The 15,104-nt window shown below is 38.0% G+C and overlaps 1 protein-coding gene across 1 annotated transcript in view; it reads right to left on the bottom strand.

Annotated features, from left to right (window-relative positions):
- Window positions 1-15,104, bottom strand: part of LOC122807973 (asialoglycoprotein receptor 2-like) — a 406,546-nt gene that overhangs the window by 316,626 nt on the left and 74,816 nt on the right. The window contains exon 2 of the mRNA XM_044079000.1: window positions 7,145-7,255. Coding sequence (XP_043934935.1) covers window positions 7,145-7,255 — 111 coding nt within the window. The remainder of the gene's footprint in view (window positions 1-7,144; window positions 7,256-15,104) is intronic.

The raw sequence follows: 15,104 nt of genomic DNA on the forward strand, positions 1-15,104 counted from the left end.
ACATTACGGTTAGGTAGGAAGACATGCAGTTGGGCTTGCATTGTTTCAGATGGTGTTGGGATTTTACCATTTTGGTGGTACATTTGGAAGGTAATGACCTGGGAATAATTACAAACCTACCATTTGGTAGGAGGATATGTGATGATATGTTTGATTTACAGAGGTTATACAAGGGTATGGGTATTACTTTGGCACTGGAGAAGGATCATCGGTTTAATTTTGGCTGTTTAGGAAACTGACTGATTTGGGTTTTTATATGATAGAACTTTGGGAGGTTGATGACAGGGATTCAGTTGGATTCAGAGAGGATGTAGTACACCAAATGATATTTGTTTTCAACCTTTATAATGTACTGTTAGGTTTGTTTTGGAAGGTTTTGTTGGAAATTTTGGTATGAAGGAGGGGAACAGCCTTGTCAGGCTAGTGGGAGGAGAAGAGGAGAAAGCTTATTCCTATTTTGCTCCCTCTCTGGTGTTGGATTTCATTTCAGTTAGTTGCGAAATGAAAAGTGAGTGGTTGGATGCTGCTTTATAAGTAAAAGTAAGCAAATGGAGGTAAGGACGCTGGTTATTTAGTTGGGTGTTTAATTCAATAAATGGGAATGAACGCTGCCTGATAAGTAAAATAAGCAAGTGGGTATAAGGACACTGCTTATTTGGTCAGGGTAAGTGAGGTCATGCTGCCCTAGTTAACAGTTATATGGGTGTTTATACTGTAATTAATAAATTAAAATATCGGATGATAAAGTTATATTTATGGAAGTTAAAGGTCGTCAAACATGATTTGGTGTGATGTTTGTTTATTAGAGGGGACTGGGACAAGGAGTGCTAGATGAGGTCCTGCCAAAACTAATGAGGCAAAAATTGTCAGAGCTAAAGTATAAACATTATGTGACACCGGCAATTGAGCTGTACACAGACAAATGCTCATGTTCATGCAGTGTAAACCACTGAAGCATATTTGGAGTTGTCATAGCTATTGTACATCTGTATCTGCAAGAAGCTATTATTCCAGCCACTGTAGCCAATGGTATGAGATTTCACCCAGTGAGGTATTGCCAGGTCTTTTGACCAAACTTAACATTTCCTGTCCTCCATGACAATGACATATTGGACAGTTATTGTCTGGACTGAGATACCATGCAGGAAATAGGAGATATATGTCCAATCCTAAATGATACTACGGTATGTGTTACTTTACTTGTATTACTTACAGGGATCTTTCAGAGACTTATGGAAACACAGTGAGGGTACCAGCCATCTGCCTCTGACTAAGTGAACACCTATACATGTGGGGGATTTAGATAAAGTGCAGCTTACCACTTATGTGCAGGGCACCCACCAATGTGTATGCCATATGGTATACCACAGGTGTATGTCTTGAGGTGTCCACAAATGTGTTATAGTGAGATGTTCTTTGCAATGCAGTGTGGGATTTTCTGTTTTGATGTATTTGCAGTGCAGATCTAGTTGACTAGATGGAACTCAGGGCCTTGCAATATAACCAGCAAAGCTGGCCATCATCTGTGTATTACACTGCATTATGTCCCATGTTAAGAGAAGGATATTTTCTTTATTTGATGTTATGCAATTAGATTTTTCACATGCAATTGATTTTTTATACCTTTGAACGTTTCTCCCCGGGCCTCCGCTGAAAATGGACATATATCCAGTCGAACTTTCCTGGTCAACAAATGTAAAATAAATAAAATAAAAAATAAAAATAAAATAAAAGTTGCAGAGCCACGGCTATGGTTGCATTATGAAGTGACAAGGTTTATTGGACCTAAATCCATTCCACCCATATTAATTAGAACTCACTGTTTAAATCCAAATTCTAACCTTAGATAACATGCACTGCTATAAAGCCAACTTACATGTAACACAGTTTACCTATCTTCAGTATTCGGGAATATAGCTGATGCTAAATATAATTTTCTTTGTGTCCATGACTTTAAATGCAATGCTCAATCTTTCTTCATTTTTTCTTCATTTTATAAAATACTCATTTTATAATAACACTAAACAAGTTGACTATGCTCCCCTAACACTGCTGTTAAGTTTTCCTCTTGCATGTCTGTTATTCCCCTGGCCAAATATCTAGATATTATTTGCTAATGGTGCTTGGGCAAGAGTAAAATGCATAGTAAATGGCATATGTTATAAAAATTCTGACTGGCCTATCTGTTTTCCCTAGTGCCAGTGCTTAATTGCACATGTCCTTTACTTGTCTTCTCTCATCTTTCATCTGATATTATAAGGAATAATGGGAAAATACTAACTGCTATGCCAGAACTGGGAAAAATAATAGGTGCATTTCCCAGTTTTACTTCTAAGAAATGCCCTAACCTGCAACAGAAAATATGTGACAAAGAAATGCATGAAAAGAAAGACCAATCCACTAGGATTAAAAGAAAAGGCATTGTTCCATGTCATAATTGTGTTTTTGTAAACACATAGATCCTTCGATCACTTTGGAAGATCCACGAACAAAGCATCTTTATGAATTTGAGTGTTTTGCTAACTGCAAAATAGAAAATCTGGACTATTTAGCTGTCTGCATAGCATGCAATCATTTCTATATAATAAATCTGACAGACAATTTAAGGAAAGAATTTTTGAACATCTTTCAGTAATCAGTAGGACTATACTGACTAATTATTTGGCTAACCATATTCATGATAATGGTGCAGGCCATGCATTTAAACTTAGAGTAATACAAAGGATATTTCTTAACTTGAGAAGTGGTAATGTTCTAAGTGCCACTGAATTAGCTGAATACAGGTGGATTTTAAAACTGCAGGCTGACTGTGCACCCACATTAAATGCTTCAGTTAGTTTAAAACCTGTAGTAAAGTAAAAGCAAATGAAACTGAAGTGAATGCTGCTATTGACTGCTTGTATTTGTTGTGCTTTTTAAGATGTTTTTGAATGCGCTTTTTATACATGTTATTGTGTTTTTAAACTTTAGGTTCTCTGTAACAAGCTGAGCTCTTATTGGACAATGAGGTCATGTGCTGTATTTGAAACTGCATTTGAACTGTGTTATATGCATTGAAGATGGGAGTATTCCCCAAAACTTTGCTTTTTGTATTTGGATTAAAATAAATATTTTTATTTCTGGTGTTGAGATCCATTTTTTTTATTGTATTTATTATTTGTTGTATTTAACCCATTGATCTTACATACTCACTTGCACTCCTTGAAGCTGATGAATTATAAAGTGATAAGGTTTATGGACCTAAATCCATTCTACCCATGTCCATCAGAACTCATTGTTTAAACCCCTATTCTAAGCACAGATGACATGCACTGCTATCAAGCCAACTTACATGTGACGCAGTTTATCCATCATCAGTACTTAGGTTTATAGCTGATGCTCCTAAGCAAAGTCTGTATATGAAAGGAGCCTTCAGTACATAGGTTCATAGGTTCATAGGCTGGTACGAGGCTATCAGCCCTAGGGCCTATACAAGCCTAGCCATAACAATTCCCCGGCTATTTCTTCCCACACTATTTACTTCCTGGACCCCTGTCTAGCAGGGCGACTGACATGATCCCCAAGGTGAATTTCCTTTCTCCCATCCAATCATCATGGTTCCTTTTGAGAAGGCTCAAAGAGGTACTCTGCTTGACATGTATGGGCAGTTTATTCCAGAGTCTGGGGAGTCTCTGAGTCAGGAACTTATCCCTCCAGCGTGTTATGTTTATTGTGATGACAAGGTTTTGATCCCTGGAGTGTGTGGCTCTGAGGGATTGGGATTTCTTTAAGTGTAGCATGTCCAACAGCTCTGGGCTTATGGCCTTGTATGTTAAGCAGAGATCGCCTCTGAGTAGATGATATATGACAAAGTATAGCTGGAGGATTTAAAGCAGTCAGCATAAGGCATCTGCTTTAGGCCTGTGATTCTTTTAGTGAGGTATTTCTTCGGCCTTTCCAGTTGTTGCAGGTGTCTTGAGAGGTACATACCAAATGGGGTGTTGTATTCTATAATGGGTCTAATGAGGGATGAGTACAGTGGGACAATGACCTCCTTTTTACTGGATGAAAAGCCCTTAGTGATGAGGTGTGCCACATAGAAGGATTTCCTGACTGTTGTGGCGATGTGGTTATCGAAGGTGAGACCAATGTCCACCTGTGTCCCTAAGTCTCTTATCATACTTTCAGTGTTTAGTTTACTGCCACCTATGTGGTAATTTACGAGTACATGTTTTTTCCCAAAGGGGATAACTATACATTTCTTGGCATTGAGCTTGAGCCCATGGCTCTGGCACCAAGCATCTGTTTCTGTAAGGCCCTTTTGTAGAGTATCCACATCATTTGGAGATTCAGTAATGGCTCCCAGTTTGCAGTCATCTGTGAACTTTGTTAGCCAAAGACCTTTAGTATTGGCCTGTACTTCAGAGAAGTAGATGACAAACAAGAGTGGTCCCAGGGCTGAACCCTGAGGTACTCCACTTGTCACGTGTCTGGAGCTGGATTTGGAGTCAGCTACTTTTACAGTGTGGGTTCTGTCAGTAAGCCAGTTGTTAACCCATCTAGTGATGTAGGGATTAATGCCCAGCTTAGTAAGTTTATCTATGATTCCAGAGTGGGGGATGGTGTCAAAGGCCTTGGCTAGGTCCAGATAAGCTATGTGGACTGCCTTACCCTCGTCCACAGCTCTGGAGACTGATTCGAAGAAGTCAATCAGGTTCAGGAGACAAGATCGTCCCTTCACAAACCTAAACTGGGTGGGGTCCAGTGTTTGAAGGTTGCCAATGTCTTTGTTTATATGTTCCATGATAATACATTCCATGGATTTGCAGATCAGGCTCGTTAGACTGATGGTGTGGTAGTTCCCAGGATCCAAGGTGGATCCCCCCCTTGTGGAATAGGATAACTGTAGCCATGTGTCACTAAGTGGGTACGAAGCCTGAGGTGAGGCTATGATTAAAGTTACTCATTTATGAATAACCAGTTGAAGCAATATTTTCCTATTAAAGATTTAGACTGCACATTCTTTTACAAGCAAAAAGCAAATATTATAATTAGGCTTTATATTACCTGTATAGTGACTGTTTTTTTTTTTTCATGATTGTTTGTTTTTGTACATATTCATCATTAAAATATAATTTTCTTTGAGTCCATGACTTTAAATGCAATGCTCAATCTTTCTTCATTTTTATTCATTTTATATAATTCTCATTTTATAACAAGTTGACCATGCTCCCCTTCCTCTTACATGCCTATTATTCCCTTGGCCAGATATCTAGTCTTTGCTAATGGTGCTTGGACAAGAGAAATATACATAGCAAAAGATATATGTTATAAAACTTCTGGCTGGCCTATCTGTTTTCCCCAGAGCTTTTTGCACATCTCCATTACGTGCCTTCCTTTATCTGTCATCTGACTTTCTTGGTTTTCCTATATCATTTCAGCTTCTCTTTAGACTTGGGGAAAGTATTTCATATTAAACATTATTATGAACACCCCATATGTAGCTTCTATATCTGAAGAACATTATCCTTTGATTGGAATGTTTTCATTCAGCCCCCCTTTTTTATCAAAACACAATTTATTAAAATTAACTGGCATGAATACAACATGGACCTATACTTCTAGAAGGCTAGATTCCTCACAAAACAGAATTCTCAACTGTGAAGATAAAATAGTCAGACTTGTGAAAAATGGCCAAAGGTGCTCTCATGAAACTTTTTATATGCTTACTTACCAACCTAGTCACAGTATAATACAGTTTACACTGTGACTATGACAATAGTGTGAGGATTGACCCATACATGCAACAACCTTGTTTATTTGATGTGGTATACCTTTCATTAAATCTAGCAATTATTTTCATACTTGGGTTATTACTAGAAACACCCAGAGAATACAGATTTTTTTTCCTCCAGTGCATTCACTTCTTTGTACCTTAATATTCTTTGTTTCTACTTCAAGGTAAGTTTGCCTGCTGATATAAATAAGGGAACATACTTGATATTTTTAAAGCTGCATTTTCTTAGTATGTTAACACCACAGTCAAAAGGCAGAGAGCTTGTTGCCGTACATTGATCTTCAAAATTCTCTTCATACTCCCACCATCTTTATTGGCTCCTTGGGCACATCAGTTCCTGTGACTATCAAGTTATTTTCTTCCAATGACTCTATGCAACACAGATAATTTATACCATCCTGGAATCACAGCAATTGTTACTACACCAGCATAGTTACCACTGCTGCAATGGGAAGTGAAAAAATAGTAAACAAAAAAAGCATTACATCTCATTTCTTATCATACTAATGTTTTTAAAATGGGCAGAAATAGTTCTGCATTGATTCCCCAAAAGTGAGGACAAGGAAAAATTATGGGGTAAGAGCTCAGCATCTCATATATAAAGTGAAAGCAAAAAAGTATAACCCCACTAAACACAGGGTTAAACTGGTATGCAGCAAACAAAAATAAAATATTAGAAGATATGCATACCAGACCATGAATGAAGGCTAAAAAACACTTTTAATAGAATAAGTGCTTTCAGGACTTACACAGCGACGCCTTCAATCGTGGTCTGGTGTGCATATCTTCTAATATCTCGTATATAAATTTGAGGCGTTTGATTGGTGGGTAAGACATTTAGTCTTGAGAAAGAATCTCTTTTAGTCCATTCTGACCTGCAGCTATCTGATGTGAGTTATTTCTTTTTTATCTTGCCTAGCAGTTCTTCTGCAGCCAGTGTACGTTTCTGGAATCTGGCTTTTAATAGATGAAATTCTAAAATCTGTACCACTATGCCTGCTCTGTACACTTTTGTTCGCTTCTCCAGTAGTGATGTTATAAGTTACTGGAAGTAAACCAGCACAGGGAAAAGAGTTTTGCTGCAGATCATGTAACCTGTTTTGACTGTGCTGTGGAATCACAACTGTAGACCGATCATTAACAATGCTGTCTTGTATGAATAGCAGGACACTGAGGTTTTCTTGGATATAATTACAGTTTCTGTTAAACATCTGCTCTTTACTGAATTGCTGAAAACCTTTACTAATTTATAGTAATTGTTCTTATTTCTGAAACACTTTTGAGCTTTCTTAAGAAAATTCCATTTTAAATTCGGATACATTTATGTTATTTGGTATGGTAAAAGAAAACATGGCACAAGATACTTACTCAATGACAATGAAATTATATTCATAACCACCAGAGCGATGAGTGCGATTCCGAACATAACTAGCACAACAGTATGCCCTTTGCTCAGCTTCATAATTTCTTCTTTTGCCGCTAGAATTTTGGAAAATAAAACAAGATGTCAGCTTTTTAATATCTTTATTAAAGTCACTCATTTCATTGTACTTTTCTGTATTTGTACAAGTGTTTAAGTGCTACATTATAGTGCAATCAAAGGACTGGAATATTTTTTTCTGGGGTTATAAATAAATCTGTACTATCAGGATAATTTTAATAGCTGACACAGACGTGAGGTGGGGAACATGAATTCTGCTATGATAGTAGCAGTGACCTGTAGAATATTTGAATTATCCACTAAAAAATATGTGTGGCTTGCATGTGCTGATGAATGAGGCTAATATAAAAAGATGGTGTTAACACAACATCACTTCATTTGTGTACAGATCCAAATGACTGGAGTTACTGTTATATGTTTTATGCGCATACTTGCGGCTATACGATACTGTAACTGATGAGAATGTCAGATTATGCCATTTTAATGAAAATACAGTATATATCTTATGACCATTAATTTGTTTTTGTCACTGTGGTCCAGCATTGATTAAATATCCATGTATACATTCACAATTAATTAATTCTAGTACAATGTGATCTGTAAACAGAATGTATATTTTGCCACTTGGAAGGAGGATTTCTCAAATCATTGTTGCCTCCAGAACTCCAATTTCCTGATGTTCTAGAAGGCGAGACTGTCCCTGGTACAGCAAACATTCCCTTAATCTTCATCACTGAACAGATCTTTATCTATGGTATCACGATTAAAAAGTTATACTCCAAGCAGTGACTCTTAATTTGGAAAGGTATTGCGTAGTAAAAGTTGATTCCATTACACATAATTCTGGTTTGATATTTGTTAAGAATAAAAGTCATTAGTTTGTGTCTGCCAAAGACTTACAATGGAGCATAACAAAAATAAAATAAAACAAAAACTGAAAATTATAATTTGCATATGAGATAGAAGGGTCTACTCCACTTCACCTAAAATCTGTTTCACAGACACTCATTTCACTGGCACCCATTTGACCTAAACTTCATTTCACTGGAAACACATTTTACTGACACTTAAGAAATAGTCTTGTTGTGGGTTTTCCTTCACTTGTGACTTGCTTGTGGTGAAAAGAACAGTGCTGACTGTAAGAATTTCCCCTGTTCCCTAATGTAGTGCAGTCCTGGAGTTAGGAAATATAATGGGGGGGGTGTGACATAGCCCCCCCCCACCTAGTTTGATTCTATATTGTGAAAACAGGACAGTAATGTGGGGGGCTATGCCCTCAACAACCCCCCTAATTATATATACTAACTCCAGGATCATACTACAGTGGGAAACAGTGAAAAATCTAACAGTCAGCACTGTTCTTGTCATCACAAGCAAGTCACAAGTGAGGGAAAACCCACAAAAAGACTATTTAACTGTCAGTGAAATGAATGTTAGCAAAATGAGTTCCCAGTGAAATGAAATTTAGGTGATTTGGGCGTCAGTGAAATGGGTTTTAGGTGAAGTGAAGTAGACCCGAGATAGACATGTGATCACAACACCTAAGATTGTGTTCTGCTCAGTTACTTGGACTTAAATCAGGTATTATATTTTCAACTGGTGCTGTTTAAACTTTGTTAGTGATCTGAGTTAATTTCATTTAATGACTGTGGAGAAGGGGCGCTCCAGTTTCCTCCCACATCCCAAAGACATGATGTAGTTGGATTGGACACTCTAAATTGGCCCTAGGCATGAGTGCGTGTGTGCCTTCTGTGGAAGGTATGAAGGAAGGAATGAGCGGACAGATGATCCGCTGTGGGGACGTATAACTGGGAAAAGCTGAAAGAAGAAAAAGAATGACTGTGGAAAAGGTAGGCATACCTTCCTCTTAATATTACTTCCCCTCCCTATTTATTGTGTACAGATGATATGCCTTAGCTTCTGCACCTTTATGCCTTCCTTATATTTAGGTCATCTAGTTAAGCATTGTATATGGAAGGTAATTTAAAATGAAGGACATTTTTAGAGTACTTCAGGAAGTCAGGAATTCAGACAAGGTCTAGTCAGTTAACATATCATAGGTCTGCACTAAAACCATGTCACATGTTATCGTATCATGCAGCTCCTGGACATAAAACTGAGTTGGTGGGGGATTGTCAGTGCTTAAGTATGATGAAATGATGTATTATGGATGCCAAGTAGTAGATGTCACATTTTCAATAAAAAGGTGTGTAGATGAATGCTTTGCTGTACATCAAACTGTGATGTGCATTAATGAGGTGGATTCTCTGGGTAAACAGTTAGCTCATGTTTCTGAAATATCTGTTTATTGTAAGAGACCAGTGTTTAGCAACACTTTGTCAGCAGTCATGGCAAATTATTGCAAGAAACACTTGTTTTGCATAAATATTCACCAGTTAGAGAGATCTACACAGAACACTTCTATTGTTCTATTAGAATTTTATCACTCTTCTGGCCACCGTTATGAATGACTGATGCTGCAACAGGCAGACGTGTTGTAGTGCAAAGCACATTCTGTGAATTGCACAAGGATTTTAATGCTCTTAAAAGTCAACATCTCTTTCTCTGAGTATAGAGTTTATGGCACATCTGCAAGATAATGTAGTACAATTGTATAGACTTAGTTGGCATCACATAGTAATTTCCTGTTGCCTTGCCTAACATTGCTCAATTTGGCATCCCATATAAAACATGATATAGCAACAGATGGAGTATGATTCTTCCTATGCTGAGTCTGACACAGCCTCTACAATGTTTGCTTTTACATTGGAGATGAACTTGTGGTATGATTCGACAATTCCAAAAGCAAATTCAAAAATAAAGCAACCTCTTATCTGCTGCATTTTAAGTATACTTTAACCCTTGGTTTTATGACTATGTAAGTTGTGCTATGAAAATCCCTGATACCTAACCGGTACATGGCTGGTTGCTCTGTAAAAACTGTGATGCCTAATTGGTAGATGATTGTCTGCTTTGCCCCACATGTTCCCATTCCACTCAGAAGCCCACTGCTGCTACACAACACATAATAAGCCCATGTATTTTGTAGAAGTGGCCCCCTCATTGTTTCTATTTTTTGTAAACATTTTACTTTAATAATGCATTTTGGCCTATGTTGACACACATGTCTCTAACTGTGCTGTACCACTGGAATGCTTTAAATATAATAGAGATATATCCTACTGAATTATTATTAGGTAACCTTCCCTTACTTAAGCAACTGCAAGCAAACTTTTTATGGTACATCCTGTAAGTTTAGAGAAAACCAACTAACAACTGTCCCACATACCTTTGCATTTAGGGGTGATGGGAAATGCATTCTGGGTGCTGCTATGCAAGTTCCCCTCCACATCATGCCTTTGAGCTCACCTCTGCTTCACTTTCCATCCTAAAAATGTTTCCACCAGACTAATATCTTTACACTTACATAACTGTAAGTTACATTGCAAATCACATGCTATTTAAGACCTCACTGAGCCATTCCTCAGCTAATGGATTCACAGCTCTCAAAGTAATTTCAGTGGCACTCAGTTCAATCCTCCAAATAACAACTTTAACTCTGTATATCAGTAGCATATAATTTTATTGCCTACCCTCCAAACCTCAGACTTTCCCCTTCCTTTCAGTACTCCAGATTTAGAAACAGCTTTTTCAACTATCTTCTACCTGTCTCTTTAACTAAATTGCTACAAAAAGCTGTATTCTGTTTATAGGTTTATAGGTTCATAGGTTGGTACTAGGCTATCAGCCCTAGGGCCTATACAAGCCTAGCCATAACAATTCCCTGGCTATTTCTTCCCACATTATTTACTTTCCTGGACCCCTGTCTAGCAGGGCGAGTGACATGATCCCTGGGGTGAATTTCTTTTCTCTCATCCAATCGTCAAGGTTCCTCTTGAAGAGGTCCAAAGAGGGACTCTGCTTGACATGTATGGGCAATCTATTCCAGAGTCTGGGGAGTCTCTGGGTCAGGAACCTATCCCTCCAGCATGTTTTGTTTATTGTGATGACAAGGTTTAGATCCCTGGAGCATGTAGCTCTGAGGGATTGGGATTTTTTTAAATGTAGCATGTCCAACAGCTCTGGGTTTGACATGGCCTTGTATGTTAAGCAGAGATTGCCTCTGAGTAGACGATATGCGACAGAGTATAGCTGGAGTTTTTTTAAGGCGGTCAGCGTAGGGCATCTGCTTTAGGACTGTGATTCTTTTAGTGAGGTATTTCTGAGGCCTTTCTAGTTGTTGCAGATGTCTTGAGAGGTACATACCAAATGGGGCGTTGTATTCTATAATGGGTCCAATGAGGGATGAGAACAGTGGGACAATACACAAAATTATCATTTCAGATTATCGTAACCCATTGCATTGCAATCATTTCCCGTAATTGCACACATCACATAGTATATTATGCCACCAGCATTTAGTCTACCTTTCTGCAATTCTGCTTAGAAAACATAACCATCTCTATGATAATTATAATAAAGCTTCCTCTCATATGATATGATTTCACTTTAAATCTACTAGTAACTCTGTTCGCAGGTGCACGTTTATGGCATCAGGACATACACCTGCTGCACTGCAGTTGGAAACTCATTGTATGGTCACTTGTTCATCAACTGCACTGGTCACTTTGCTGCAGACATACCACTATCTACTGCTGTTTGAAGATGATAATTAATATATGTTAAAACAATTTCCAGCAAAGTTTATAATTGTAACCAAATCAAGAACATAACACTCTAACTGCGCAACACTTATGTCACTGACCCACACATATTGCATTCTCCTTGTTTCCTACTGGCAGCTGAGAAAACAGAAAATACAATAACCCCAGGAACAGTGGTGGTACTCCATCAGTGGCCAGTCTACTTTTCTGCCCTACATTTATGTTTACAACTGAGAAACCAGAATGCATAAGTACTTAGGAATCCAACCAAACTACCAGCAAACAGTATAATTAAACATCATCATCCACAACAATCATGAGAGCACTCCCTATGCAAAACCTACTGACTAGCTTTACATCTCATGTGGCAGGAAGCAAGAAAAGACAGTACATACTCAGGGAACAAGGCAAACGTAATCCTAATATTACTGCACAGATCTATGTTCCTAGCAGCTGCAATTAAACAAGAGTCATAAATATTTAGTATCCAAGCCAAATTTCTCTTCACTATTATTGTTGGGCTCGACACGACTGCTGTCATTAGGGACACAAAGACATGCAGTAAATACTTAAGGCCATGACATACTCGTTACTAATGCTACTACCATGTCCGAAGAGTAGTAAACAGTACCGCCATCTTTGCTACACTTGATCTTCTTTTGATGCTCTTCTACACCGTATTACTTATAAATCACTTATGCACCTACAAGTGCAAACTACTAGCCTAGTGCAACTAACCTGGTCAACAAAGAATACATAAATAAATAAAATACTATAGCAATAATACCACGGTTGGCGTGGTTTGGTCCCGGCTAAGCCCGAGGAACAAACAAAGCCAACCGTTATTGCTATTATACATGACATTATTTAAGAAAAGAAACTGTTACTTTTCTTAAATAATGGCATAGTATAATGCCTGTTTACTGCCCTTCCGCAGATGTCTGGCATCCGCAGTTCTGATGTACTGGCGCCGGCGCGCGCAGTACATCAGAGGAGAAAGCAAGATCTCCGTGTCTCGCTATGTTAAATGAGTTTAACATAGCGAGACAGTTTAAAATAAGCAACGGACATCTCCGCTGCTTATTTTAACTGTCTCGCTATGTTAAACTCAGTTAACATAAAGCAACGGAGATCTTGCTTTCTCGTTAAATGGATTTAACATAAAATAAGCAACGGAGATCTCCGTTGCTTATTTTAAAGCTGTCTCGCCATGTTAAACCCATTTAACATAGCGAGACAGTGTTTAAAACGAGTACTAATGGAAAAAGTCCGGACGGACCTTTTCCATTAGTATAACTCGATGCACGCTGGCCAATCAGCTTTGGGATCATGGTATAATATCAGTGTAACCACCCCTTCCATATTTACACATCTAACTCCCACTTCAACTTTATTCAAGTGCTTCAACCCAAACATCGTAGAACTGAAATGGAAATAACATCACAAAGTGAGGCGTATTTAAATATATATATATATATATATATATATATATATATATATATATATATATATATATATATACATATATATATGGGTATATGGGTCTACTTTATTTGCCCGACACCCATTTGCCCGAGACCAAATGACCGAAATTTAATTTGACCGACACTTTATTTGACCGACAAGTATTATTGGCAAGAAAATGGGATATGACCCCTTCCCCACAGCAGTGCAACCCTGGAGTTAGAATATATAGTTGGGGGGTGTGGGGGACGAAGCCCCCCACTTACTTTTCTGTTACTAAGCAATACTAAAGCAAAACTAAAACATTATAATATGAAATTAAGTGAAGGGCTTCACCCCCACAACCCCCATTGTGGGGGGCTGTGCCCCCACCCCCACCCCTAACTATATATTCTAACTCCAGGGTCACACTGTAGTGGGGAAGGAGGCATATCCCATTTTCTTACCAATAATACTTGTCGGTCAAATGAAGTGTCGGTCAAATGAAGTGTCGGTCAAATGAAATTTCGGTCAAATGGGGTCGGGCAAATGGGTGTCAGGCAAATGAAAGTTCAGGCAAATAAAGTAGACCCATATTATATATATATATATATATATATATATATATATATATATATGGATTCCTATTACAAGAACAAAAGTTCACTACTTCGAACTTGTAATAGGAAGCCTCACTTCTGCGAAAGTTCACTTTAATGAAAGTGAACTTTTGCATAAGTGCACTTCACCAAAAACACTGCAGCTCAGTGGAGGACATAAAAAACAAGCTATGTCCTCCACTATGGTGCGATAGTCACGGACCTTAGGGTTAGGGCACGGGTTAGGGTAAGGGGATAGTTAGCAAAGCTATCCCCTTACCCTAACCCATGCCCTAACCCTAAGGTTCGTGACTATTGCACCATAGTGGAGGACATTACTATGTCATGGTAAGGTGATAGCTGTACTGAACTTCGTGTAAGTGCACTTTCGATTAAGTGCACTTTTGCTGCAGTGAGCATTCCATGCACTATTTTGAATTAGTGAAAATTTGATCTAGCGTATGGAACCCATATATATATATATATATATATATATATATATATATATATATATATATATATATATATAAACAAGATGCACTAAAATAGTAGTAAAAGAATAAGGAAAAATAAAGCAGGAAAGTAAAAAAATGAAATTAGAAATATTAAAAAGTGATATGACTCACCAGTGGCATTAAAAGTCAATATTGAACTGGGCTAGTAAATATGAGTTTGAAAGGATAAGATTTTTTAAAGAGCTTATAAAACTGCCCAGCATGGAAAAGTCTCTACATAGTCTTGCTAGCAGGCTCCAGTGGTAGGGCTTCTAATACTTAAATCCTGAAGGCCTAGAGGACTCAATGCACACTGTTAGAACTGCTTGCAGGCAGTGGGAGAAAAAGCAGAGAAATACCTAATTGGCTGATACCAACTGAAGAGATACTGCGTTAGTGGGGATACCATGACAGGACGGGTTGCAAATACCAGAAGAAGAATACGTTTATACTTAAATCATTACCACTTTGGCAGGCAGTGAAGTATCTGAAGAACCTGCATGGCATGCAAATACTTTAGCACACTGATAAGTAGCCAGGATGCATAATTTTGAATGAGATGAAGGAGATCAAGCTATTCTTCTAGAAGTGTCATGAAAGGGCTTTGCTTTAGCAGTCTAGGAGGAACAGTGGTCATGTTCCACAATGGGGTGCTGTAATGGTAGAATAAGCTGTTTGATTAGGGGC

The sequence above is a fragment of the Protopterus annectens genome, chromosome 8.part0 (genome assembly GCF_019279795.1).
Source record: "Protopterus annectens isolate FY-2018-M chromosome 8.part0, PAN1.0, whole genome shotgun sequence".
Taxonomy (NCBI): Eukaryota; Metazoa; Chordata; order Ceratodontiformes; family Protopteridae; genus Protopterus; species Protopterus annectens.